This window comes from Phycodurus eques, chromosome 18 (genome assembly GCF_024500275.1).
Source record: "Phycodurus eques isolate BA_2022a chromosome 18, UOR_Pequ_1.1, whole genome shotgun sequence".
In the NCBI taxonomy this organism is placed as follows: Eukaryota; Metazoa; Chordata; class Actinopteri; order Syngnathiformes; family Syngnathidae; genus Phycodurus; species Phycodurus eques.
In genome coordinates, this window is record NC_084542.1 from 17,819,106 (window position 1) to 17,845,995 (window position 26,890).

Genomic DNA, 26,890 nt, shown 5'->3' on the forward strand with positions numbered 1-26,890 from the left:
TGTTCGTAGTGGTGATAAGATAACATGAGTTTGCTTCGTGACAGTATATTAATGACATTTTATCGTCGTTTTCATGACGCGAGTTCTGTTGGCGGATAAAGCAACGCGATAATTCGTTAAAAAAAAATAATAAAATGTGGAAATGTAAACAAAAACGACGAGCCAAACATGGCTACACATTTACTATACAGTACTAGCTAGTTTCAATTGGCAATTTCTGTCAGAATACCTGAACCGTATCAACGTTGTAATGCGTCAGCGAAAATATATATGTACGATAGATATTCTCATGTTCTTATTGGCATGTTTACGTAGTCGTCTAATTTTGGCTTCCCCACAACTTCCACAGGCCAAGCGACATCCCGCGGTTTTCCTGAGTGTCCAAGCCGGGGTGAAGCGTCAGTCAGGCGGCCGAGTGTGTCTCCTCTTCTCGCCTCTGTGACGCTGGAAGTGCACCGCCATCTAGTGTCTGACATCCAGCATGACAGGTGAGCAATAATACCAAACTCAAGCCACAAGGTCAGCTCTCCATCACTCACCATTACAGCACTTCACGATGTGAAATACAGTACAGCACAGTAGTGTAGTGGCCACGCACATCTTCCTCACAGTTCTGAGGAGGGCATCAAATCCGGGCTCAGAAGAAACCGGAGTGCCCGGAGTAAAGCCACGCAGGCACGGGGGAGAACATGAACATGCAAACTCCACACAGGCGGGGGGATTCAACCCCGGTCCTCAGAACTGTGAGGCAGACGCTCTAACCAGTCGTCCACCGTGCCGTGCAACTTGAAATAACAACCTGAAAATACATTAGTAAGATGTAAAATATATATATTTTTAAAAACAATAGCATTTCAAAAACAACAAATAAGTCAGAATTTTTAGAGGCAGAAGCTGCCAGAAAGTACGAGCAGTATTTTATGCTGGAAAATCCTGCATAAGGACTTGCGATTGAAAAAATATTGAGCAGGTTTACAATTATAATTGATGATCGGTATGCAAATGCAAAAGCCACTGACTCCGTGCATTCACTTGGCCGTGGGTGTGCGCACCCTCCTGTCTTTTGTCTCTCCCTGGTCCAGAGTGACACTTGGACCGGATAGAGAGGCCCATTGTGTCAGTGAGATGTTTATCAATGAGACACAGAGAAAGTGCTGAGAGAGAGAGCGAGCGCAAAGCTGTCAGGCTAATCGCTAATCTCTCCTGTTAATACCGTCATCCGGCGTATGTGGTGAATATTAATGACTTAGGGGACGTCGGCACAGCCGTGGTTTTCTTGCTTTAATCCGGAACTGGGTTGCTGTGTATCTGTTGCGCGTTTGTTTGGCTGTCATGCCCTTGCCCGTGCCCGTGCCCATCGACGTCCCGGCCTCTCAGAGGCTGGCACTGGACTGTCGCACCCTTCTCGACCATCGTGTTGGCAAGGGTAAGTGTTGAGTTCAACATCTGCTTCGCAGCATTGGTTTCCTGCATTATTGCATTTTAAGACTTGGATTGGAAGGAGTTTTCCTGTTTAAAGGGATCATACCATATTTCCTCAAGTTGTGACCACTCCTCGAATTGCCATGCCTCGGTTAGTCACTAGGTGCAACATCCATTTGATTGAATGAATGCCACACCACAAATTGTTGGCTCCTTTTGTGCCTTGAGGAATAGAAATTTCAGGTGGCTGTAACTCCTGTTACACTCTGTTTTTAGTAACGTATGAACGGTTGTCCCAAAAGCATAAGAAAAGTTTACCATTGTATCCATCCATCCATTTTCTGTACCTCACAAGGGTCGCGGGCGTGCTGGAGCCTATCCCAGCTATTGTCGGTCCTCTGAACTGCGAGGCAGATGTGCTAACCAGTTGCCGCCGATTACCATTTTATAATAAAAGTAAAATAAAATAAAACTACTCACCATTTGAAGACAGGCTATTTAAGAGGAAGCAGGCAAACTACTGTATCATGAAAAAGAAAATAGAAGAATTCAACTACTACGAGTTGAATTCGTTCCGGGACCATGCTCGTAACTGAAATCACTTGTATCTCAAATCAACGGCCCCCGTTGCAATGAATGGAAATTCCATTAATTGGTTCCAACCCCTGTTATATGTTTTAACTCCTTAACTGGCAGCCGTTTTCAAACCAGACGTCCCCATTTTTCCATATTGTTCGTCAGTCACTCTATGAGCAACATCATCATTTCTCACGATTGCGACACACTTTCTGCTACCTACTGCGACACATACTCTGTTTATACCATGCATATGCACACTCTGTTTGCATGTGAGGTGCCTAAACTTGTCCAACTTCTGTGCTGGCATTTCTCTCCCTCATCATAATCAACGTGACAAGCGGAGATTCACCGCCTAATCTTTATCTTCTACTCAAAAGCTGTGCCGAGCTCGAGTCCAAAGCGATGCAACGCTGCCATCTACCGTGTTTTCGTAGTCATTGCAGTTGGTTACAAACCTGAATTTCACAGACAAACTGGGTGAGACCCTCTTCCACGTCGCCTACTGGTCGAAAAACGTAAATGAATGCGTACGTCAGTGGCAGTAAAGTAAACCTGCATGGGAGTGACTTAGTTAATTCCACTGAATCTCTTCCGGTATACCTCATTGGTACGCGGTACTACACAGAAGCCATGCAACTCTAAATTTGGACTTGCCTGTATACAGTGAAAACAGCATGGGTTAACTGAAAGCCATATTATTCTAAACATAAGAATGCATTTGTTCAAGTAAATAACCAGCAGTCTAATAAATGTCATAATAAACTGTTGCCGGGTCCTCTGCAGTTTTGTAGATAATTACTCCCAGGCACCATGGAAGAACTGCTACACTTTTATTTGTGCTGTCTTAAATAATCACAAATTGTTTGCAGTTTATTAGCATTTTAACAAGGCTGTGTGTGACAAAAACACAGACATTTTAGGACTCTGTTTCCATGGTGGGCTAAACCAAAGACGTGAGGGTGAGGGTAAGTGAAACAAAAGCCGGAAGCATGGTGGGGATTGATGATGGCGGGGTGGGGGGTGGGGACGGCACGAGTCAAGGAGATTGCGTGGGCATGAGGTCTTCTGACGTGCTATCCAAGTTTCACCCCCTGCTGTAGCCCATCTGCAAGGTGTGTGGTCACATTTTTTATTTATTTTTTTGCTGACGACAAACAGGAGACTCCAAGGTCATCCCAGCATGCTTCTCTGTGACGTTGCCTACCAGCCCCACTTTTGTGTGTGCGTGCGTGCGTGCGTGTGCGTGTAATTCATGGCATCGATACAGCCTCTGCACCAGTCACCGTGCGCGTTACTACGCCTTTTAGCTCCAAGCACACGAGCATGCATGCAGGCATTAATCCCCAAGCGTGTGTGTGTATGTGTGCGTTTGCATGTGTGTGTGTTCGTGCTCTTGGCACAGCCGTGTGTGTGTAAGTGCGAGCGCACAAGTGAGTGAACCTGAGCAAACACGAGCAGCGGCGGCAGCGGCAGCAGCGGCGGCGACGGCTCTCCAGCGTCACGTTCGATGTACGGTAAGAATAACCGATGTTTTCGTCAATTGCTGGAAATGTGAGGGATTCAAAACCGTGCCAGCCGGTTTGTCTGCATTCCTCAAACACGCTCGCTCGTAGCGCACACGCGTGAGTTTCAGGTCACGGGACCGCCGTCTCTCACAAGGATTGTATGTTGAATAAGTAGCTTTAAAGAAGACCCTGTTTTGGAGATGTATATATTCGGTAATGATGTTTGATTTCCATGCCTGCTCGTCAATTTTGTCCGTTGTGGCCACTTTGCTTTCCCCAGCGTTTGCATTGTGGTCAGCTAAACTATTATGCGCGTAGTACTCGACTGCGGGTTTCAGCCAAGAAGCATGTGGTGCTGCTGTGTTTTTCTAACTGCCGTTTAATGGCGTGTCAGGTTTCTTGGCTACTGCATCTTTCCAACAACGAAATTTAATTGGGCAAGGCATCCGTCTCCTTTGAAAGGTTTACCGTCCTACTAAAACGTTGCCGTCCGAGTGCGTTCCGGGACGGCGGTTGACGTCCAAGTTCTTCTAAATTTGAAAACTAAACTTTCCTATAGGATGTAATGTAAAGTGAATTAATGTCACAGCCCCAAACTAAGCTGTCTTAACTGGAAAGTATTAAGTACCTTTTTCACACTCCTTACTGTTACGAAAGCGTGAAAAGAGTTTCACTACTGACTGAGTTTAACTACTAATAAAACTAAAATAAAGTAAAACTACTCAGCATAAAAGACAGACGAATAGACAGTGAGCAGGAAGGTGTGATGGCTCGTTTTCAGCTTCTGTTATGGCTCATTGGAGGTGGGCTAATGCAGACCTCCTTCAGAGGAAAGCTTTTTAAATTTTTTTTTACATTTTATTTATTTATTTATTTTTTTAAATGGAGATCTCAGTTAAGCCACAATGCATACATGCACAGAAGTGATGCGCACTAAGTCAAGATGGCGGCAGCCGTAAACAACAAAACTGGCAGCGTTGCAGCTCTTGTCCGAATAAAGTAAGAAGTATGTTATTATTTGATTCTTTTTGATTCAAATGCAAAAATTATGCTCTATTGTGTGAAAATTCCAAAATGTGTTAGAGCATTTGTGTAAAGAGCCAGTGCGCGTATGTACAGTATTTGCGTGAGTGCGATGTCACTTCAGTTTGTGCTAGCATGTTAGTTATGCTACCAATGTAGCTAATACGTTTAATGAGCCTCGTGTGAAGGTAGGTGGTTTGTTTGTGTTGAATCATTTGTGTACTGCATACAATCGTTTAAGCAACATGGGTTCATGATTGTGTAGATGTCATTGCTTTATGATCCTCTCAATTCTTAGTGATTTGACGCCATCTTGTGGTATCTCTATGCAATTTCAAACCCTTTTTGAGGGGGCGAGCAATTATTCACATTTTTTTTTTGTTAAGCTATTCGTGGCAGGGCTTGGTCCTTAACCTTGCAAATAGCACTGGTTAACTCTACTGCGGGAAGGAAGGAATAGCCTGACAGGCACTGGAACTAATAAGTGTTAGCATTAACATTAACTTGATAAAATTAGTAGGCGTCAAAGGTAAGTTGCTTTTTCTATGGTTATCATCAGACGTTTCCTGTTTTCCTCACTAGTATCCTTCGGTGATGTTATCAGAAAAAAACAAAGAAAAAGGTAGGGGGTAAGCATGTAACTGTGCTGTGTCCTTTGGAAACGGTGCGTTCCTAACCTAGTTTCTGGTTGGTTGTGATTCATAATGTGTCAGCTTGGCCATGTGTCAATGGGATTTGTGTGTGTGTGTGTGTGTTGTCTCTCTGCCACCCTCTCCGGATGAAATCTGTCCCTCGAAAAGTGTACGATAAATTGCCCTTGGCAACGCGGGCTGTAGATTTGAAGTGTGCTCGGCAGATCGCTCACAGTCGTTTTAAGTATCGCATGGACGGCGACAGAATGTCTCATTTCATCCCTCGATGTCGGTTTGGCCTCGCTCGCCACTTCCCAGCATCACCACCATCATCACCCTCATCAGCAGCATCATCATCATCATCTGGCCTTTCAATCGCTTTCGAGCTTTCCACAACTCTTACTGTGCCATCTTGCGTCTGTTGAAGGAGCCCTTTTTTTGTACCAGAGGGAAAGTATGATGACGAGCGTAGAACCAGAAATGAAACTGAAAGATGACTTTCCACATCAAGTTCCAGGATCCTTTAGTTCTGGATACTTGTAGCCTCCTTAATTTACCCTGAAACATGCAATGTTACCTCTAAAAATTCCCAATTCTGAGGGTAGTAACGTACTATTAATGTGACGTAGGTCAGTGTACTGGCTACTCCGTTACAAACAAATGATGGAATCTGTCACGTGTGGGGAGTAGCTGGACCCAAGAGGAGGCGGAGGCAGATGTAAAATGATGAACAGTTTCTTGAGGAAAGGTTATGGAGGTGGTCCTGGATGTGTTGGCAGGCGGCGGCGCGGCAGACAGTGGACAGAACAGGCGGCTGGCTTGGTGGCAGGAATGACGTGGGTCAGGGACACAGGGGAGCACTGGGAACGAGGAGACACAAGAGCGGACAAGGGAAGCGAGGAACAGTATAGCGTACTTGACATAAGGTAGCCCGTGGTACCGCTAGGAGATGCTGCAATACTTTGGTGAAGATTTCCAGGAACAGGCGGGCTTATATACACCGGTGGTGATGAGGCTGATTGAAGACAGGTGCTGAAAACAGAGAGGGGAGGGGGGAGGGAGAGCACACAAAGCGCCCCCCTGGCTCCAATAATGGAACTGCAGGGCAGTGTATGACAGAATCGTTGTAAAAAGTGACAAAACTAATTGATGCCCCACCCACAATGTTTATAATTACTGATATTATTATTTTACGTTTTGTTACGCCTTATCAAGGTTAATCGTGAATTCACAATGTATTGTATTGATTGTAGTTGGCTTTCTTTTTACACTTGCGTGACAGGAAAGAATATATACAACATTTTGTATGCTTGAGAAAGGTTTTGCTCTTTTTGCAAAGCATTTAGATTAACGGTTGTGTTAACAAGTGCCTTGTATGTTTATTTTATTTTTTTTCACTTCAGCCGAGTATTCCCCTTATGCTCCTACCCGCCCTAAATTTTTTTTATCCTAATGGGAGGAAGTTAATCTTGCATCCCGGGGGAAATGGACGGTGTAATCTGTTAATGTTGCCAGGCCATTATTGGGGAGATAGCGACGTGATTGGCTGCTTCCTTGCTGGGAGGGACCCCAGTCACAAGCACAACCCACACGAAACACACAAACAAGAATCCTGCATGGGCATGCAGCTTTGTGGCCAATCAGGCTAGAGTTGTGACAGGAGTCAGAGTAGAACGTCTTCTTGGTATTCGTGTGTGGGCTTGTGTGTTGCCCCGAGCCACAGAACGTGTCGTCAGTTCCTCTCGCAGGGCGAGCGGATGTCGTCTTGTGTGTTTGCTATTAAAATACTTACTTATCCACCCACTTAGTGTTTCTTTACCAAGCTCGATCCGCACTAATCCACATTGATAAATCCCACCATGGAAAATCTTAACCTGTGTGTGTGTGTGTGTGTGTGTGTGTGTGTGTGGGCATGCCAGATGTGTTTTCTGAGCCTCTTGCTGTTTAAAATTAGTATTGTACATCTTCCATGAGTGCGTGTACTTACTAAATACAGTGAGTTGTTCCCGGACGCTAACAGAACTTGAATTTGTCGAGGACGAGGACAGGGAGTAAAGAAAATGGATGGATGGACAGAGGTAATGTAATGTGAATTCATCCAGAGTCAAACTGTGGCTGTCATACGACATTTAGTAACTCTACAGGCATTTAAAAAAAAGAAAAAGAAAAACTTAACAAATGTAAAGTAAACCACTGTATAATAAAACCAGAATAAAGTAAAACGTTTTCGTGAGAGAACTAATGGAGCGTGAACAGAAGAAACTGTTGGTGCGCTTATTTGATAATTTTCATGCTAGTAGTCATTAGCCATTATGCTTACAGCTTCATGCTATACGCATGAGCATCTGCTTGGCAAAATTGATTTGTCTATATATAATTGAATTGCTTGTATCCTACTGAGCACTGTCACAGTTGACTTTCTGCCTGTGGTTATCACACTTTCCCTCTCTGCCATCACTGGTACTCTTCTTCCAAAGTCAGCTGGGATAGGCTCCAGCTCATCCGCGACCCTAATAAGGACAAGCGCTCCAGACGATGGATGGATGGTTGCTACATCACAACAAACACATAAAATACAAAGTCATTCAATTAGGGAACTCTTGACTAATAGCTGTCCCTCACTCAAAGGATTTACGAGCCAATGTAAGCCACAAGAAACGTCGAGGTCTGCAGAAAGTGTATTTGATTAATAATTCAAGGTCTCTGCTTTTTGTATTTCATATTTGAGCCCTCCTGTGTGGCCTCTAAAACGTTCTCCCAGAAATCACTTTTTTTCCACTCCTGCTCACCGAGCAGATTTGTGCTGAATGCAGAATAAGAAGCTTTCAGCTGTGACTCATTCAGTGCGTCATGAACGAGCCCCCCAGCCCCGCCATCACACACTCCACCTTCTCTTCGCACTTGGAGACCTGGGGACTTTCATGACTTCATTGTACGCCGGCCCCAGGCCGGCGCAGCGTGCTTCGGCGGGTGTAGCGTTGAGCGCCGTGTCCACGGTGGAGCAAAGGAGGGCGTCGCTAGAAATGGATGCATCGCCTCCTGTCGTAGAGTTCACTGGAACGTTGATAAGCGCACGCCTGTCCCTCAAAACACAGCTGCCGTAAAACTCTTTGACTCTCTAAAGGACACGACTCTTCAAGGACACCCTGTCTCCAGCAGGGGTGTCTAGGGACTGTTTGCCTGTGAAACTGCAGGAAGTCCTTGATTTACGAACGAGGTCCGTTCCTACGCTGTTGACGTAACCCGAAAGTCGGATTTCACCGTTAAAGTTGAAATTTACGTCGAAATACTTCGGCTTCGGGTATTGTCCCACGTGATTGTGGCAGCAAGCGCAGTGAGTGTGGGCGTGCGCGTCGATGTGTGAGTGAGGCGGGACTGTGAAGGAGGAAGGAGTGCGCGCAGGTGCGAGTGTGTACAGTGGCAAGTGTAGTGACGGCGACCGGGGAAGAGTAGCGATTGGCGTAGGACCCGTTGACGTTGAAGAAGGCGTCTCCCCTGCGTCTCCCGACCACGGTAGCAGGAAAGGTTAACATTTCGTATAAAGAAACTAAAATACATTCAAATAAAAAAAATAAGATGCTGTACTTACCATTACTGCTTAGAGTGTGAAAAAAGGAGGGCGAAAAAGGCAAAGATACTCCCCGCGCGCACAAACACAGACAAGCGCTAGGCACTGGCTAAGCAGAAACACTATGGTGCTGGGGACAAAATGGCGGACGAGGCACGAGCGTCGTAAAGTCGAAACGTCGTAGGTCGAGTATGTCGTAACTCGAGGACTTCCTGTGTTGTATTTTTGTCATGTACGAATCCATACATGCAGATAACAGTTTTTAGACAAATTGCAGTGGAACCTTAAAAGTGTTTAGTCACCATTTTTCTACATTGAAAACAATGTGTGAATGTAAATAATCTCTTTTGGTTTTGAGCTGTTACATGGTAAAGGCTTTTATTAACTGTACGGGCAGTATTTTAAGTAACATTTTAACACTATAAAATTAAAGCTGCAAGCAGTAGTAAACAGGCTCTAGTATATTCTCTTTCTTTTTCATGGTGAGTCTTCGAAATGATCATCAGTCGATGGTGTCTGCTAAAAAACTTTGCAATTTAGATAACCATATTCCGGTTAAGACTCATTTGGGCAAATTTCCTCGTTGGAGCTCATCAAAATTTGTGCAATTTGCACAAAACGGCAGACTTCCTCTTTTTTTTTTGACATGGATCCCTGAGACTTTTTTGTGCATCTTGTCACAATAGACACGTCCACCCAGTTTCGTGTCGATTGATGAAACTGGTTTCGTGTCAAATTTCTTTGTAACTTTCTGAGAATCGTCAAAATAATCATCAAACGTACGGCGTTAACGTTAGATGATTTTATTTGATGATTCTCATTAGATGGCGTCGGTCTATATCTGTGATTATAGTCTAGATTGGCCCTCTTTTCACCAATTCCCTGGTTCATGTTTATCTCTAAATCATTAATTGGCAAGATCTCCCCTATCTTCGCTCTCTGCACACCATGCATACCACCGCACTCTCCGTTCCAGCAGTTTTATTAATCTCTTTGTTCCTAAAGTCCCCACTACTTTTTGTCGGTCTACTTTTTGACTTGCCCTGAGCATTGTGTTGTTCATCAAGGCTTTTAAAGTAATTTACTGATGATGACTGAGTTCGTTCTGGAGTAGGCATTGATTGTTTAGATCCGCCGTTGGCGACTCTCTGATAATCTTCTTAATGCGTTCTCAGCGTCCTGTTAAAATTTAGGGCAATGACGGAAAGGCCTTGGCATTTCAATGACCTGCCTGTTCAAGTTGGTTTCTCGAGAAGCAGGTGCAACAAACATTTCTTTGGCAGATTACATTAACGGCCAAATAATTTATTTTGGATCCTTCTACTGTATTTTCTCTCTTCCTCTATCGCCGTGGAAGCCCTTCATGAGTCATCACTGCAGGAGTCCTCCAACCAACCAAAATCCAGCAGTCAGCGACTCCCACATATACCCCAAAAAAGAAGCATATGAACAAGCATAGAACCATGCACTGTTTATTCTCATCAAGGCCGACCACAATACAACAGAGAGGGAGAGGCTGAGTGAGTGAGGGCGAGTGTTCCTGTGCTTCAACATAATTAGGACTGTATTGTCTTGTGACCACATTCTTTCTATATTATAACTACTTCCATGACTTTCACTCAGCCTGGCTTTTGTGTCAGGCCTTGAGGGCTTTTCATGTACATGGAGACAGAAGATGACGCTTAACAAGCTTCTGTTGCCCAGACTCTTCCTTCAAGACTTTTGTAAAACTTTCTGTGAGTAAGGAGTCAAAACCTTTGGCAACCTCAAGCTTTTTTCTTTGATGGATAGCACGACAGCCAGTCGGTGGTCGTCCCAAGCCCCAGTAAATAGGAAGGGTTGGCGAGGGAAGCGCAGCGTCCATAAAAAATAAAGTACAGCAACACTTCATCCAAAATGTCAAGCCTTAGTAGGGAAAAATAATAAGAAGTTAATACATTTATGTCCTTAAACAAGACTATCCCAAAACAGCACATTACAAGTGATATTATTTTTAATATAACTGCTCTCAATTGAACGTTTGTACTATTTCAATGGTTTTTATACATTTACAGATTAAGAAACGGAAGTTGGTAAAAAATACAAAAACAACTTTCAGATCTCTTTAATTTGTGTGTGTGTCTGTGTGTGTGTCTATCTATCTATCGATCTATATCTATGTATATGTGTGTGTGTATATATATATATATATATATATATATACACACACGGAGCAGCAAAGCATATATATATATATGTGTGTGTATATATATATATATATACATAAATATATGTATATAGATATGTGTGTGTATGTGTGTATATACTACTGGACACAAAGCAACCACGGCGAAGACCTAAAAGTAGATAGATGAAATCATTAAACACACCGGAATACACTGGCAACAAATTGCAAAATGTTGTAGTAGTTTGAAACGGGAAGAAGAGGCCTTCATCATGCAGTGGATAGCTAATGGCTGAGGATGATGATATATGTTTGTATGTATGTGTGTGTATTTATATATATATATATATATATATATATATATAAAAGTTTATGCCGGCAAGGTGGAACATCTGCCTCACAGTTCTGGGGACCGGGGTTCAAATCCGGCCCCGCCTGTGTGGAGTTTGCATGTTCTCCCCGTGCCTGCGTGGGTTTTCTCTCACAGCCCAAAAACATGCATGGTAGGTTGATTGAAGAGGCTAAATTGCCCGTAGGTGTGAATGTGAGTGCCAATGTTTGTTTGTTTCTATGTGCCCTGCGATTGGCTGGCGACCGGTTCAGGTTGTACCCCGCCTCCCGCCCGAAGATAACTGGGATAGACTCCAGCAGCCCGCGACCCTAGTGAGGAGAAGCGGTAATGAAAATGGATAAATGGATGGATACAAGTTTATCCAGCATCTGGCTCAACCTTAAAACAATTAAAAATAAAAACAACAATGTATGAATTACGTTTATTTGCCAGCGGTGCTACTATGACATCTCTTTTGTCCAATTTACGCTTTTAACAGCCATGGAAAAGCCAGTTGATGACCGTACAGTCAGACTATGCGGGGAGGAGGGAATTTATCAGAAACCCCAAGAGTGGAGTATTATTATTAGTTAGCTTATTGTTTGTAGCTGGCCGCTCTATCCAGATTCAAGATAGTCTGTGTTGTCTCAAAGCAAATCTCTGCCCAAAAAAATAAATAATAATAATTAAAATTTTCCACTCTAAGAAGCGGAGACTCAGTATTTATGCCAGTGGCCAACGTTTTCAAATTGATGTCCATGTTTTTCTCTCCTGTGTTTAGGGGTGTGCGGTTGTTGCGGGGCTCTCAGGCCTCGCTACAAGAGGCTGGTGGACAACATCTTCCCGGAAGACCCTGAGGTGAGGGGCTCAGCTGACAGCTTGTGAACATGTTGTTGAGACTGTAGCCAACACCCAAGAGCTCTGTGTTGATTCATATTTTGACTATACTATGGTGATTTGAGATTGGAGTTGCGTTTTGTGACCACAAACTTAAAAACTTTTATCTCAAAATAGCATGCTAATATTGTACTTTGTAAAAGCATATAGTAATAACACAATTAAATAGAATGTAAAGAATTAAATAGTTTGTGCATCAACGAAGAAGAGTTTCACTCAACTACTGTAAGTGACCCAGTAATCTGCAGTAATATTAGTCGGTTTTCGAAAAGGATAAAGAATATTTTCAGGTGAATATTGTTATGTTACCTGTGTAGATGTGTTGCTGCACCGTTTGTGTTGAGATATTGCTTCTTTCAAGCGTTAAAACATTGCCACATAGACCTCATTTTTAATTGCAAGCACTAATATGAGACTCATAACTTCTGCAGAAAATTAGCTGATTTGTTGCAGCCTGAAATGTTTCTGTGAGTTCATCGTTAGCCCACTTTCCTTGTTAGATCTTGGGCCAACACGGCCGAACGGGGAATTTGCCTCATTTCCGTGACTTTGACGACTGCATATTAAGCCGCCAACACAGAAACTGGAACAAACAGGATTCCTGTCACAATATTTATTCTAAATTGAGTTACACCTTGCAGGGGTTCCTAAAAATATCTTCTTTGTAAATGAGATCACAGTGGCGAATATGACTCTACTGTCGGGCAAATGAAGGAGCTCATGGAGGTGGTGAAAAAAAGTACCTTTTTGTGTTTGATTTGATTTGTTCCTCTAGGATGGACTGGTGAAGGCCAACATGGAGAAGCTGACATTTTACGCCCTGTCGGCTCCAGAGAAGCTGGACCGCATCGGAGCGTACCTGTCTGAGCGCTTGTCGAGGGACGTGGCCCGGCACAGATATGGGTCAGCACAGCCTGTTAGTTTTCAAGGTCCCTTTCCAGATTAAAAGCTGCCACATTTCTGCCCCAACAACAACGATGCAACAACTTTTAATCATTTTCCCTGCTAGCTGAAGACAAAGTCTCTGTTAAACAGAGATCCTGCAAAATTGCTTTTGTCTTTTATACAGAACCCAATGCAGTGGGATATTATAAAATTAGCGCCAATGTCAGACAGCAAAAAAATCAAAAAGACATTCCACACAGCAGGGTGGTAGAAGTGGGTGTCAGGAAAAGAAGAGGGTGTCAAGAAAACAAAATACATAGCGAAACACAAAATAGAGATAGAAATAAATGTGTTGTGGCTCTTTACCACAATACAGCCTGCAGAGTCGACATGGCATCTGCAAAGCTGTTCATGGGGACGTTCAAAGACCGAGGCTGTAGGCTATCAGCTGCTAGACATTTTACAAGAAAAAAAAAAAAATTGTATAAAAGCACTGGTTCTCTCTGGAGTTGATTCAATCAAGCTCTCCGGCCCCTGCGTGAGGAAATGCAGCACTTGTAATGTTTATTGTGTCTGGTCCTTAAGTTATGTGTGCATCGCGATGGAAGCGCTGGACCAGCTGTTGATGGCCTGCCACTGCCAGAGCATCAACCTGTTTGTTGAGAGCTTCCTCAAGATGGTCCGCAAGCTGCTGGAGTCCGACAAACCTAGTCTGCAGATCCTGGGAACCAACTCGGTGAGTCACGACTGCACATTATTCAATAGCAGTTATATAAACACTGATTTAATGTGGTTTTTGTTTTGAGTTGGGTTACAAGTAGTGGGTTCCAACCTTTTTTGCACCACGCTAAATAGGGTTGGAGTCAGTAGAAGAAGCAAATAAAAACAAATTATTACAAATGTAAATCACCGTTACGCGCAATGTTGTTGTAATTAGTGGGAGCCGTGCGCTTGTTTCTCGTCAAGGTGCCGGTGGACAGGAGCTTGGCGCTGGCATGGCCGATTTAGTGCGCTTTGTTGTTGCGGTGTCCTAAAGCCCCACGATGACCCGGTTGGATATATTCCACCCACTGGAGGCTTTAAGCGGATACGTGGCTCAAACGTGTATTTATGTGTAGGCATAACAAAGATACTAGATGATGTAGCAACCATTTTTCCTGGGTGAAGTAATTGTATTTGATTGATAGTTGAACGGCACCTGGTTGACAGGTCCCATATTTTACTAAACCAACTTTTTATAGTATTTGGGATGTAATATTGTGTCTCTGGCACCTCGATAAACATGTCAAATATTAATGCAAATGCTCCACACATTCCTGAGTTACAGATGTTTTTCTGCCAAGAGGCCTGAAATCAGGTCAATGGAATTTTTTCGAGCTCATCTACGTCACTAGCGAAGATCTCCGCCTACCTCTCTGCTCCCGAGCCAGCGCTGTCAACATAACAAACACGTGTGCTCTCACAAGTGGGTCTTCTACACAGAGGCAACCAATGAGAGGAACAGGGGCGGTGATATGGACAAAGCGGATAGAAAAGTGGGTCAAACAGAAGTAGTTGTCAGAGGGGCCTTTTCTGGACACTCATATGACAAAACCAAAGTGTTTTTTTGTTTGTTTCCTTTTTACATGAAATTGACACTTTTATACTAAGTCAATGTTAGAGAGTCACTCTATTGAGGTCTAAATAGCCAAAATACGTACGTCGTACGTACGTACACATCCACAGCGTCCGAGAGCGGAGAGAACGGCTTGATTTTTCACAATCTTGAAACTTCATTTTATGTACTTGAAGATTTTCCTAATCATTCAAATTTGGCAGCGTTGTTAACAAGACTCTTCTCTGTGCTGTGTCAAATTTAAAGGCATGTTTATTCTCACTTTACAGGGAGTTAAAAGGAATATAGAGACAATCAGATGGCTCTCAGTGTACTCAGTGTGTGTGCTGAATTCTTTCCCCCTGGTCTTGTTTTCATTTAGTGGTTGGGTGTTGTATCGTCTCTGTCTTCTGAGTCAGACCAATGCGCATGTGTGGAACACGTACCTATGAGAACCCCAAAATGCTGTACGAATTGTTGTCCACATGCAAGTCCGAAGCGGTTTGCGGATGCACAATACGGGAACTATGGAACATGTACTATTTTTTGCTAGCTTGTGGGCTTAGATTTTAACTGCTGTATCACCAAGCTCAAGCAGTTTGAGATATGTACAGAGGCACACTTGGATGCACCTGATTATCAAAATAAAGCCACATTTAGACTCCGATGATCAATAAAATAGTTTTTGTCCAGTCTCTCTGTGCTACCCAGTACTGGATGTCTCACAGACCGATGGTTGAGGGACCACTGATCTAGAGGACATTTACCTTCCCCAAATGACAGAAGTCATTTTGAGATTGCAGAGTCCTCTGGTGACAGAAGCAGCTCGTCGCTCGCCGTCCGCTGGGTCAGCAGAGGACGCGTAAAGGAAATGAGGTTAGCCGCAGAGCAGGTTGGCAAAGCCGCGCGGCCGTCTACACAGATTGACGAGGCACGCCACCATCTCATTTATAATCTTCCTGGCAGACGTTTCTCTCTTGCGCACACCCTCCCAAAGGCTGTGATACCAACTTCCATTACATGTTCATTTGATGGGTTCTGCCATAGCATTTCAAGCAAATGAAGTGAAACCTCAACACTCGAACACAGCAAGTTTGTTGAATTTGGACTTGGACCAAAAATCTTGAATATGGACCAGAATAATCAGACTCATTTGAAGCATTAACTCGTTCACTGCCTCGGACTTTTATGTTCGTCAACTGGAACCCACCGACAAATGTATTCGTCGAGTAAATTTTTCAATGGGTAGGCACGGAAGAGGGTCTCACCCAGCTTGTCTGCAAAATTCAGGTTTGTAAACTGCAGTAATAACTAACAGATACCTATAGTTGGCGTCGTTGCATCATTTTGGATGTGAAATCAGCGTACCTTTTGAGTAGAAGATAAAGATTAGGGTGTGAATTTCAGCTTGTCACATCCATTATGTGGGAGAGAAAAAACAAAACGTAGGCGGTCGGACAAGTTTAGCCACCTCACACTTGAACAGAGTATGTATATGTATATAAGCAGAGTGTTTTACAATAGGCGGAAAGAAACTAAAAATAAAAACATAGAAATTGTGTGTCGCGATTGCGAGAAAAGATGACACTTCCTGGAGTGAAAGATGAACGGCATGTAAAAAAGTCGAGTCATGCGGTGAGTCAGCGTCGCTCACGGCACCTTTCTTAGTTGGATATTTTCTTTATTTTTATGTAACCTTGATTTATCCAGGGAAGCTAACTGAAAACAGATTCTGATTTGCAATACTGACCTGGCTGCAGACAGCAAAGTAAAACCAAGTAAATTAAAATAAATACAACCCCAATTGCAATGAAGTTGGGATGTTGTGTTAAACATAAATAAAAACAGAATACAATGATTTGCAAATCATGTTCAACCTATATTTAATTGAATACACAACAAAGACAAGATATTTAATGTTCAAACTGATACACTTGATTGTTTTTAGCAAATAACCATTAACTTAGAATTTTATGGCTGCAACGCGTTCCAAAAAAGCTGGGACAGGTGGCAAAAAAGACTGAGAAAGTTGAGGAATGCTCATCAAACACCTGTTTGGAACATCCCACAAGTGAACAGGCTCATTGGGAACAGGTGGGTGCCATGATTGGGTAGAAAAGGAGCTTCCCTGAATTGCTCAGTCATATACAAGCAAAGATGGGGCGAGGTTCACCTCTTTGTGAACAAGTGCGTGAGAAAATAGTCGAACAGTTTAATGACAATGTTCCTCAATGTACAATTGCAAGGAATTTAGAGATTTCATCATCTACGGTCCATAATATCATCAAAAGGTTCAGAGAATCTGGAGAAATCACTACATGTAAGCGGCAAGCCCGAAACCAACATCGAATAACCGTGACCTTCGATCCCTCAGGCGGCACTGCATCAAAAACCGACATCAATGTGTAAAGGATATCACCACATGGGCTCAGGAACACTTCAGAAAACCAATGTCAGTAAATACAGTTCGGCGCTACATGCGTAAGTGCAACTTGAAACTCTACTATGCAAAGCAAAAGCAATTTATCAACAACACCCAGAAACGCCGCCGGCTTCTCTGGGCCCGAGCTCATCTAGGATGGAGTGACTCAAAGTGGAAAAGTGTTTTGTGGTCCGACGAGTCCACATTTCAAATTGTTTTTCGGAAATTGTGGACGTCGTGTCCTCCGGGCCGAAGAGGAAAAGAACCATCCGGACTGTTATGGACGCAAAGTTCAAAAGCCGGCATCTGTGATGGTATGGGGCTGTGTTAGTGCCAATGGCATGGGTAACTTACACATCTGTGAAGGCACCATTCATGCTGAAAGGTACATAGAGGTTTTGGAGAAACATATGCTGCCATCCAAGTGACGTCTTTTTTACGGACGTCCCTGCTTATTTCAGCAAGACAATGCCAAACCACATTCTGCACGTGTTACAACAGCGTGGCTTTGTAGTAAAAGAATGCGGGAACTCGACTGGCCTGCTTGCAGTCCAGACCTGTCTCCCATTGAAAATGTGTGGCAAATTATGAAGCGTAAAACAACGGAGACCCCGGACTGTTGAACAGCTAAAGCTGTACATCAAGCAAGAATAAATAATTCCACCTACAAAGCTTCAACAATTCGTGTCCTCAGTTCCCAAACGTTTATTGAATGTTGTAAAAGAAAAGGTGATATAACACAGTGGTAAACATGACCCTGTCTCAGCTTGTTTGGAACGTGTTGCAGCCATAAAATTCTAAGTTACTGATTATTTGCTAAAAACAATAAGGTTTATCAGTTTGAACATTAAATATCTGTGTATTCAATGAAATATAGGTTGAACATGATTTGCAAATCATTGTATTGTTTTTATTTGTGTTTAACACAAGGTCCCAACTTGATTGGAATTGGGATTGTACTAATACTAGTGCTTTCAGTTAAGAGTGAGTCAGCTAATATGTTAATGCTTGCAGTAATTGAGAGCAGGTCTGGTCTCACTTTGCTTAATTCTTACAAGGACACTCGTTACAAATATAGAATGACTGCCAACATACATTTTATCCAGAGGAAATAGCTGGTTATCTTTGTGTCGTCGGTAATCTCCCCCATATGTACTGCAATTATCTTACCACTTCATAGCTTATTAATTGGAGAGGGCTGTGATGCTAATTGTCAGGAATGTTTTAACAAGGTCCTTCTGTGGTACAGTTGTAGCCACCCTCGCGCACTGCTTTTCACTCCCAATTAGATTTTGTGTGACTTGGTTTTGAAGTTAAGTCACATATTCACTTTAGTGTTGAAGCACTATTTTTATTGTGGTTGATCACGCAAAATAAATGCTCTCTTATGCGAGGACTTGAGCTGGCAAGTCGGAATCATGGTACTATCATGGTCTCCACTTTGTTCTTCTACTTCAGTTTGTGAAGTTTGCCAATATAGAGGAAGACACGCCCTCCTACCACCGCAGTTATGACTTCTTTGTGTCCCGCTTCAGCGAGATGTGTCACTCCAGTTACGAGGACCCCGACATCCGTACCAAGTGAGTGAACGCACTGACTTATGAACACTGAAGCAGGGTATCCACATACAGTGCCGTGAAAAAGTATTGGCCCCCTTCTCGAATTCTGAGATTTTTGCATAGTTTCCCCACTTTAATGTTTAAGATCATCAAACAAATGTAAATATCATACAAATATAACCCAAGTGAACTTAAATTGCTCTTTTTAAATGGTGATTTCATTTATTAAGGAAAAAAAAATAATTCAAAGTTACCTGGCCTTGTGTGAAAAAGTAATGGCCCCCTAAATCTAAGAACTAGTTGGGCCATCCTCAGCAGCAACAACTCAAATCAAACGTTTTCTATAAGTGGCAAAGAGTGTTTCACATCTCTGTGGCGATATTTTGGCCCACTCTTCTTTGCAGAATTGATTGAATTCAGCAAAAATGGAGGGTTTTCGAGCATGAACGGCCTTTTTAAGGTCATGCCACTGCATTTCATCCATCCATCCATCCATCCATCCATTTTCTGAGCCGCTTCTCCTCACTAGGGTCGCGGGCCACTGCATTTCAATCACATTCAATTCTGGACTTTGACTAGGACACTCAAACCTTCATTTTGTTATTTTAAGCCATTCAGATGTTGGCTTGCCGGTGTGTTTGGGATCGTTATTCTGCTGCAGAACCCAAGTGTGCTTAAGCTTGAGGTCACGAACTGGTGGCTGAACATTCTCCGTCAGGATTTCCTGTTAAAGAGCAGAATTCATGGTTTCATCAGTCACAGCAAGTTGTCCAGGTCCTGAAGGAGTAAAAGCAGCCCAAGACCATCACACTACCACCACCATGTTTGACTGTTGGTATGATGTTCTTTTTCTGAAATGCTGTCCCACATTTACGCCAGATGTAACGAGACACACACCTTCCTAAACTTTCATCTCGTCAGTCCATATAATATTCTCCCGTAGTCTTGGGAGTCGTTCAGATGTTTTATTTTTTTGCAAAAGTAAGACGAGACTTAATGTTCTTTTTGGTCAGCAGTGGAACTCTGCCATGGATGCCATTTTTGCCCAGTCACTTCCTTATTGTTGAGTCATGAACTCTGACCTTAACTGAGGCAAGGGAGGCCTGCAATTCTTTACAAGTTGTCCTGAGTTCCTTTGTGGCCTCCTGGATGAGTCATTGCTGTTCCCTTGAGGTAATCTTTGTAAGCCGGCCACTCCTGGGAAGCTTCACCACTGTTACATTGTTAGCTGGAATCCTAAAACTTTAGAAATGGCTTTTGTAATCCTTTCCAGATGTCAGTTACTTTATTTCTTTGGATTTCTTTGAATTTCTTTGGATCCTGTCATTTTGTTGCAGCTCTTTTGTCCGACTTGATTTTCTTGGGGCAGGTTCTGTTTAAGTAATTTCTTGATTGAACAGGCCTGGAAGTAATCAGGCTTGGGTCTGATGAGTGAAAATGAACCAAAAAGTATGATAAACCACAATGAATTCATGATTTAACAAGGGGGTTGATTACTTTTTCACATAGGGCCATGTAACTTTGACTAGTTTTCCCCAATAAATGAAATCGCCATGTAAAAACAGCATTTTAAGTTCACTTGGGTTATATTTGTCTGATATTTACATTTATTTGACGATCTTAAACATTAAAGTGGGGAAACTATGCAAAAATGTAGGAATTTGAGAAGTGGGCCAATACGTTTTCACGGTACTGTAACCTTTTTTAAAATCTTAACTGATTTTGTAGATGTAAGACCAAACAGGACGAGGAAAAGGAAATCAGCATGTGAGTGCTTACTGTTCATATAGTGTGTGATATATTAGAGATGAGCAACATGCCACACCACACACACACAAATATATCTGTCTTAGTGCCACCTGTGAGAGGCAGCATGGATGCTGACATCACACATAATGCGAAGGTTTAAAATCCAAGTTTTGTTTGAATAGTAAGGCTTGTTTTTATAAATTTGTGGTGGTGACCTAAATCGTTTTATGGATCCCCTTCCAAATCTTACGTTGCTCGCTCCTTGTGGCTTCTAGGATCCGGATGGCGGGCATCAAGGGTCTTCAGGGCGTGGTGAGGAAGACTGTGAATGACGAGCTTCAAGCCAACATCTGGGACCCTCAGCACATGGACAAGATCGTCCCATCTCTGCTGTTCAACCTGCAGAGTAGCGAGCGCACAGAGAGGTTAGATTTGCCGAATGTGTTAACGTGCACTTAAACCAGCGTTTCCTAACCTTGATTGCGCTAAGGCCACATGTTGTACATTCGAGAAATCTCAGGGCACCAAACAAAAATGTCACAAAAAGTATATACAGTGGTAGCCTTTTTGAGTTGCGAGCCATCTCTTGGTTGATATTTTTGCAAATATGACTTACACATAAAACAAAACAAAATTCAAGTACTGTATTTATTGAAACCTCTTCGTTTTACAGACGTCTGCTAGCTTAATGCTAACTCACAGTGCGAAGCGCCTTAGACGGATTGAATTTAGCATTAATATCACGTTGTGACGGTCTTTTTCCTGTTTCGTCATAAAATCCGTGTGTATTACGGATGTATTATACTACCCTTTGGTGGCCAAGGCACGCACACCAGAAGGAGCAGCACGATGTCCATTTAAATCAAGCATGAGCGCGTATCATTTGTAGTAAATAAATCATAATTGTTGGACCAATTAAGTGAAAGTGGATCATTTCTTGCGGCACACATGTTCTCTCATGGCAGTGGTTGCTAATCACCAACTTAAACAAAAGCTTGTTGCGCCATGTTTTTCGAGATGATGTTTTTGAGAGACAGTTGTCATTTGTGCCAACAGGATCTAGGCTCATCATTATGTTGTCGCCTACTGCTCTTTATTTTTTTTTAGGTCTTAGTTGTTTAAGCGCGACTATCACACGTCACTCGGCACACTCACTTTGACCAGAAATAGTGTACTGAATCGAGAATAACAGAAGATTGGCTTGTCAGAGGGCAACAGGAGGAAAGGCAAAAGATGGAAAAACAGAAACAAAGCGGTGAAAAAATGCAGAGGCACACAGCTCTCCCCTTTCTTCTTCTCTCCCGTGTATCCGTGAGGTTGTATCAAGCTGCGCCTCCTGAGTTTTCGCTCACAGTGAGTTTAGCAAGTCACGAGCAATAACCCAACACAAACCAGCACATTCGGCTCAAAGTCTAATTACTGTAGGCTCGCAGATGGTGCTTGTTTCCTATTAATCCCCAGGCACATGGGCAAGCTCGTCAACGTCAGACTTTCAACACGTCAAAAAAAAGACAATTTATATGTGTAATTATTCCTGTCACAGGGTGTGTGGGGGACAAACACTTGAGCGTTAAGGGATGAACATTTTCTAGTTATACATGAGGTACAGGAGAGCAAAGTAGCGTAGCCACCGTGAGACTGGAAGCCGCACTCCCCTCGCAGCAGGAGATATGACCGTGCGGTAATGTAATCAGCGGTGGACCAACTAAGGATAGCGACATCCTTGTGTACAAATATGCCAGCCACTGACATTTGCCTTTGAGATTAATTATATTTGTAATACAGTAATCTGTTCCGGAGTCATAATTCTCGCCATCATGAAACCTTGGTTGACTGTATAAGCAATATTTAAGGAACATTTTAACGTTCAAATGGAAGAATAGAAGTTAAACAGGCTATCATTAGTACGTTACAAAGAACAAAACCCTTGCTGTAAATGATGTTAATGATCACATTTTTATGAATATAAATTGCCACTGGTGTATCAGTAGGAATCAACCTGTTCATGTCATGTTTTAGATTTGAACCTCAGAACTATGAGGAAGGTGTTCAAACATTTAGTTCCACGGTACTGCCCAAAACATTAAAACACAACACACAAAAAAACTAACACTACATTTTGTCAAAATGACGCGCCGATGGCAGCTAACCAGTCACCGACTAGCACGAGGAGCAAACACAGCATTCTACGTCTTCACTCAGGGTTCCTTCTCGTCAAACAAAGGGACACAAATGCACAACGCCAGGCACAGGAGATCCAAATCGAAGTCTGTTGTTCGCAAAAAGCTGGTCAATAACGGCACCAGCGGGTCTTAATTAAGCTGACGGAAATTGAAACGCTGGACACAAGTGCTTGGAGACTTCCGGAGTCTTTTCTACTTTGAATGAATAATTTCCTGAAAATTCTGTAAGCTTTAAGGCAGAAACTTTTAACTAATGCTGTTTTTCTATTGCTCTCTCTTCTTCACCTCATCCCTGCCCTTTCTACCCCCCCCCCCCCCCCCTCCCCCCACCATCACCAGTCGGTCTCCCTCTCCGCTGCAGGCGTCAGACAAGGAGAAAGAGAGCCCGGTGGAGCTGACGGAGCGCTGCTTCAGGGAGCTGCTGGGCCGAGCCGCCTATGGAAACATTAAGAATGCTGTCACTCCTGTGCTCATGTAAAGTGACCTCCGCCCAACACAAAGACTTTATTCTGGATCTTGTCTTTGCTAATCAAATTCAAACTCCACGGCTCTGTATTAAGATTCAATCGCTACTTCATATATTTAAGCTTCAGTTTCCTCCTCATCTCCATTCTCCTCATTTCCTTTGCTGTGATAGAAAGCTATTTTCCATCCATCACTGTGCTGGTTTTTGTCTTCTGTCATTTTTCCTCACTTTGTCCCCGTTCGCCCTGTGCGCAGCAGCTGCAGCTGCAAAGCAGAAGTGACCTTGATGGTGTTTGATAGATTGTGCGGAACATCTCTTTAGCGTTGATTAGCCGTTTATGTCACTCTGCAGCTTGCGGCGATGTCTTAGAAATTCCATTATAATTTGAGTGAATAAGTCATTACTGAAATCTGTATTCTTCATCTGTGTGTCCCTGAAGGCACCTCGACAATCACTCTCTATGGCAGGGAAAGACCTTTGCTGTGCGTTGCTTTAAAATCATCATGTACTCCATTCAGGTAAGTGCTACACTGACACCGTTTTGTACCGATGAAAACCAAATGTTATGGGACAGATTTAGCACCACATAAACAGAAATCACTGTCTGTTGTATGTAAATATCTAATGTTTTGATACGTCGAAGCGTTATGACGTTGTGTAACCAGGTAAAAGGATTCCAACGATTTCATCAAAGCAATGCATTAACATTTGAAATGTGCAGTCTATAGTTTAATGGCTGATTTCATTGAACCAATTTTGACCTGCACAGGGTTATCAATGCTTGTTGCATTAAAGGGAACATAATGGAAAAGTGACTTTAACTCCTTTTATGTACTGTATAGATTTTGGTATCGAATGCCCAAAACGTATGTGGTAGGTTCACTAAAGACTCAATATTGTTCATAGGCGTGAATGAGAGTGTGAGTGGGTGTTTGTCTACATGTGGCCTGAGACAGTCAACAGTCCAGGGTGTACACCGCCTTTTGCGCAAAGTTAGCTGGGATAGGTTTAAAAAAACTAATCTGGATCGATGGACTTTGCTGATACCTGGGGTAAAAGACACAATTTTCTGAACTCCACAGAATTATTATTATGTCAAAGGGAAAAGCTAAACTGAGCAGCAGTGTTTTTGGATGCGCAAATTAGCGTAAACCATACTGGCACAGGCAATTAATTGAAATTGGATGTGAATGTGAGTGCAACTGGTTGTTTGTTTGTATATGCCCTGCGATTGGCTGGCGACCAGCTCATGGTGTACCCCGCCTCTCACCCGCAGATGGCTGGGATAGTGAGGATAAGCGGTACAGAAAATGGATGGAGGGATGAATAATTTTCCATGCCTCATTTGATAATCTCTCGTGGCACACGTGGTTGGGAACCACTGAATGAATTCCGATGTTTTCAAAATGTGAGGTCCCCACACTAACATACTACATTGGGCAGCCGTGGCCCAATGGTTAAACTCATCGCCTGCCACCGTGGGGGACCTCGGTTCAAAACCCGACTGGACCATCCGCCAACATCTCACGGCTGTGGTGTCCTTGAGCAAGACACTGATAACCCAAAATGCTCCCCGGGCGCTTCAGTGTGTTCACTGTGATGGGTTAAATGCAGGGAACACATTTTGTGTGCATGCATGCATCTTCATGACAATAAAAGGTGATTCTTCTTCTTCTTCTTCTTCTCAGGGATCCTTACTAGATCGTCTTTTTCCCCCAATGTCGGACCTTGTTATTGCACAGCAGCGGTATTGATTTTATGTGTTTTCCCCCTCCTGATTCTTTCAGTCACAGCACTCCCACTTGGTCATCCAGCAACTTCTCGGTCATCTGGACGCCAACAGCAAGAATTCCGCCACCATCCGAGCTGGGATAGTTGAGGTTTTGCTGGAGGCGGCCGCCATCGCAGCCAGCGGCTCAGTCGGTGAGAAGATTAGATCAGTTCAGAACCTGGATGCACCTGGTTTGTTGCTGACTGTGTTTGTGCGCGCCTTGCAGGTCCCACCGTGCTGGAGGTGTTCAACACTCTGCTGCGACAGCTCCGTCTGAGCGTGGACTACGAACTGACCGGTTCCTACGACGGCAGCACCAACATCGGCACCAAGATCATCAAAGCTCACGAGGAGAGACAGCTGCAGGAGGCTGTCATCAGAACCATCGGTGAGTGTATATTTGTGCCGTCAATGCTTTCATTGTATCCCACGCGGATACATTGGACTTAGACTACCTCAGAGTATTTTGTGCTTTTATTCCGTGGAACGTTTGTGCTTTTATTCCGTGGAACGTTTGACAAATTCCAGATGATCTCTGAGGATATATTGTGGCCATCTATGATTGTCTTTTTCAGACTTACGTAATATCTTATGGACTACTTAACGCTCCAAATATTTTTATAAAAATCCTTCCTACTAAATAAATATACAACCCCAATTCCAATAAAGTTGGGACGTTGTGTTAAACATGAATAAAAACAGAATACAATGTTTTGTTGATCAGTTGATCAGTTTGAACATTAAATATCTTGTCTTTGTAGTGTATTCAATTAAACATAGGTCGAACATGATTTGCAACTCATTGTATTCTTTTTTTATTTGTGTTTAACACAACGTCCCAAGTTCATTGTAATTGGGGTTGTATTAGGCTTTTAGTTCAGAGCGAGTCAGCTAATATGTTAATGCTTGCAGTAATTGAGAGCAGGTCTGGTCTCACTTCGCTTAATTCTTACAAGGACACAGCCATAAAATTCTAAGTTCATGATGATTTGCTAAAAACAATCAAGTTGATCAGTTTGAACATCAAATATCTTGTCTTTGAAGTGTATTCAATTAAATATAGGTCGAACATGATTTGCAAATCATTGTATTCTGTTTTTATTTGTGTTTAACACAACGTCCCTAGTTCATATGAATTGGGGTTGTATTACAATCTTGCCAAATAACATTAGTATTACACTTTGTTTGTTTACTCATTCAGTAATTTATTGCAGGACTCTCTTGCCAAGACATTTGAATTAAAATGTTATTTTGCTTATTCTCATCTTTTTTTTAACCCCTTCCTTCTGTCTTTCAGGTTCCTTTGCCAACACTTTACCAACCTACCAGAGGTCTGAAGTCATGCTCTTCATCATGGGCAAGATCCCTGTCCCTGGTGTTCACCCGCTACTACCATCTTCAGGCTCTGAGTAGGCAGCTTTTATGCATACATATTTCCTAATTTTTTTTAATTTCATTTTATTTTTAAAAACCGCGTTGTCTTGAGATATGAGTTTAATTTCTTCAGAAATTTTGTCGTGTATTCTTAAAAAAAGAAAAAAAAAGCTCGCTGAGTATTATTATTTCTACGTGTTGCTCAATGTTTGTATTCAAATAGCCGTTGCTTAAAGGGTTATACTGTAACACCGTGGCAATCGATGCTGCTTGTTAGCATGTCTCTGTCTTTTCTCATTATGTGTTCAAATTAGTGTTAAGATAGTGGATTAAGCTATGTGGTTGTTTGAAATGCACAAGGTGGAATTCTCTTTGTTTGATGTTTAGTTTGACAGTAAACTTCATGTGGGCGTGGCGTTAAACGGCTCGAAACCTCTTTTTTGAAGAATCTCCAAAGTGGTGCTTGATGTGAAGTGAGTTGAGTTCACTGCCACCATACAATGTTCGTACGTTGAATTTGCGCTCGCAAGTCAAAGCAAAACAATTGGCCGAGCAATGTCTCGTTTCAGGAAAACTCTTAAATCAAGTCACTTGTATCTCAAGGCACCACTGTAATCTACTTTGGCCTAAATATTTGTGAGATTAACGTTTTGCATACTTTCTCAGGCCTGAGGGTACGAGGATGATTCAGGTTATGTTACTAAAGTCCTTGGTCCAGGTAAGTCTGCAGCTCTGCTTGTTTAATCCAGTAAACAGTACAAAAATG

The 26,890-nt window shown here is 42.7% G+C and overlaps 1 protein-coding gene across 6 annotated transcripts in view; it reads left to right on the plus strand.

Annotated features, from left to right (window-relative positions):
- LOC133416733 (protein EFR3 homolog B) overlaps nt 1-26,890 on the plus strand; it is a 38,116-nt gene that overhangs the window by 256 nt on the left and 10,970 nt on the right. Inside the window, exons 2-13 of one of the 6 annotated variants that reach the window (XM_061703810.1) lie at nt 350-488; nt 12,006-12,082; nt 12,897-13,024; nt 13,592-13,742; nt 18,481-18,602; nt 20,606-20,755; nt 22,853-22,987; nt 23,419-23,497; nt 24,767-24,902; nt 24,977-25,138; nt 26,048-26,159; nt 26,791-26,842. In XM_061703810.1, coding sequence (XP_061559794.1) covers nt 482-488; nt 12,006-12,082; nt 12,897-13,024; nt 13,592-13,742; nt 18,481-18,602; nt 20,606-20,755; nt 22,853-22,987; nt 23,419-23,497; nt 24,767-24,902; nt 24,977-25,138; nt 26,048-26,159; nt 26,791-26,842 — 1,311 coding nt within the window. In that variant the 5' untranslated portion in view covers nt 350-481. Of the gene's footprint in view, nt 1-349; nt 489-1,162; nt 1,427-3,031; nt 3,516-3,567; nt 3,720-4,475; nt 4,513-12,005; nt 12,083-12,896; nt 13,025-13,591; nt 13,743-18,480; nt 18,603-20,605; nt 20,756-22,852; nt 22,988-23,418; nt 23,498-24,766; nt 24,903-24,976; nt 25,139-26,047; nt 26,160-26,790; nt 26,843-26,890 lie in introns of those variants that run through there. The other 5 variants (XM_061703807.1, XM_061703806.1, XM_061703811.1 and 2 more) reach the window with 5 other exon arrangements.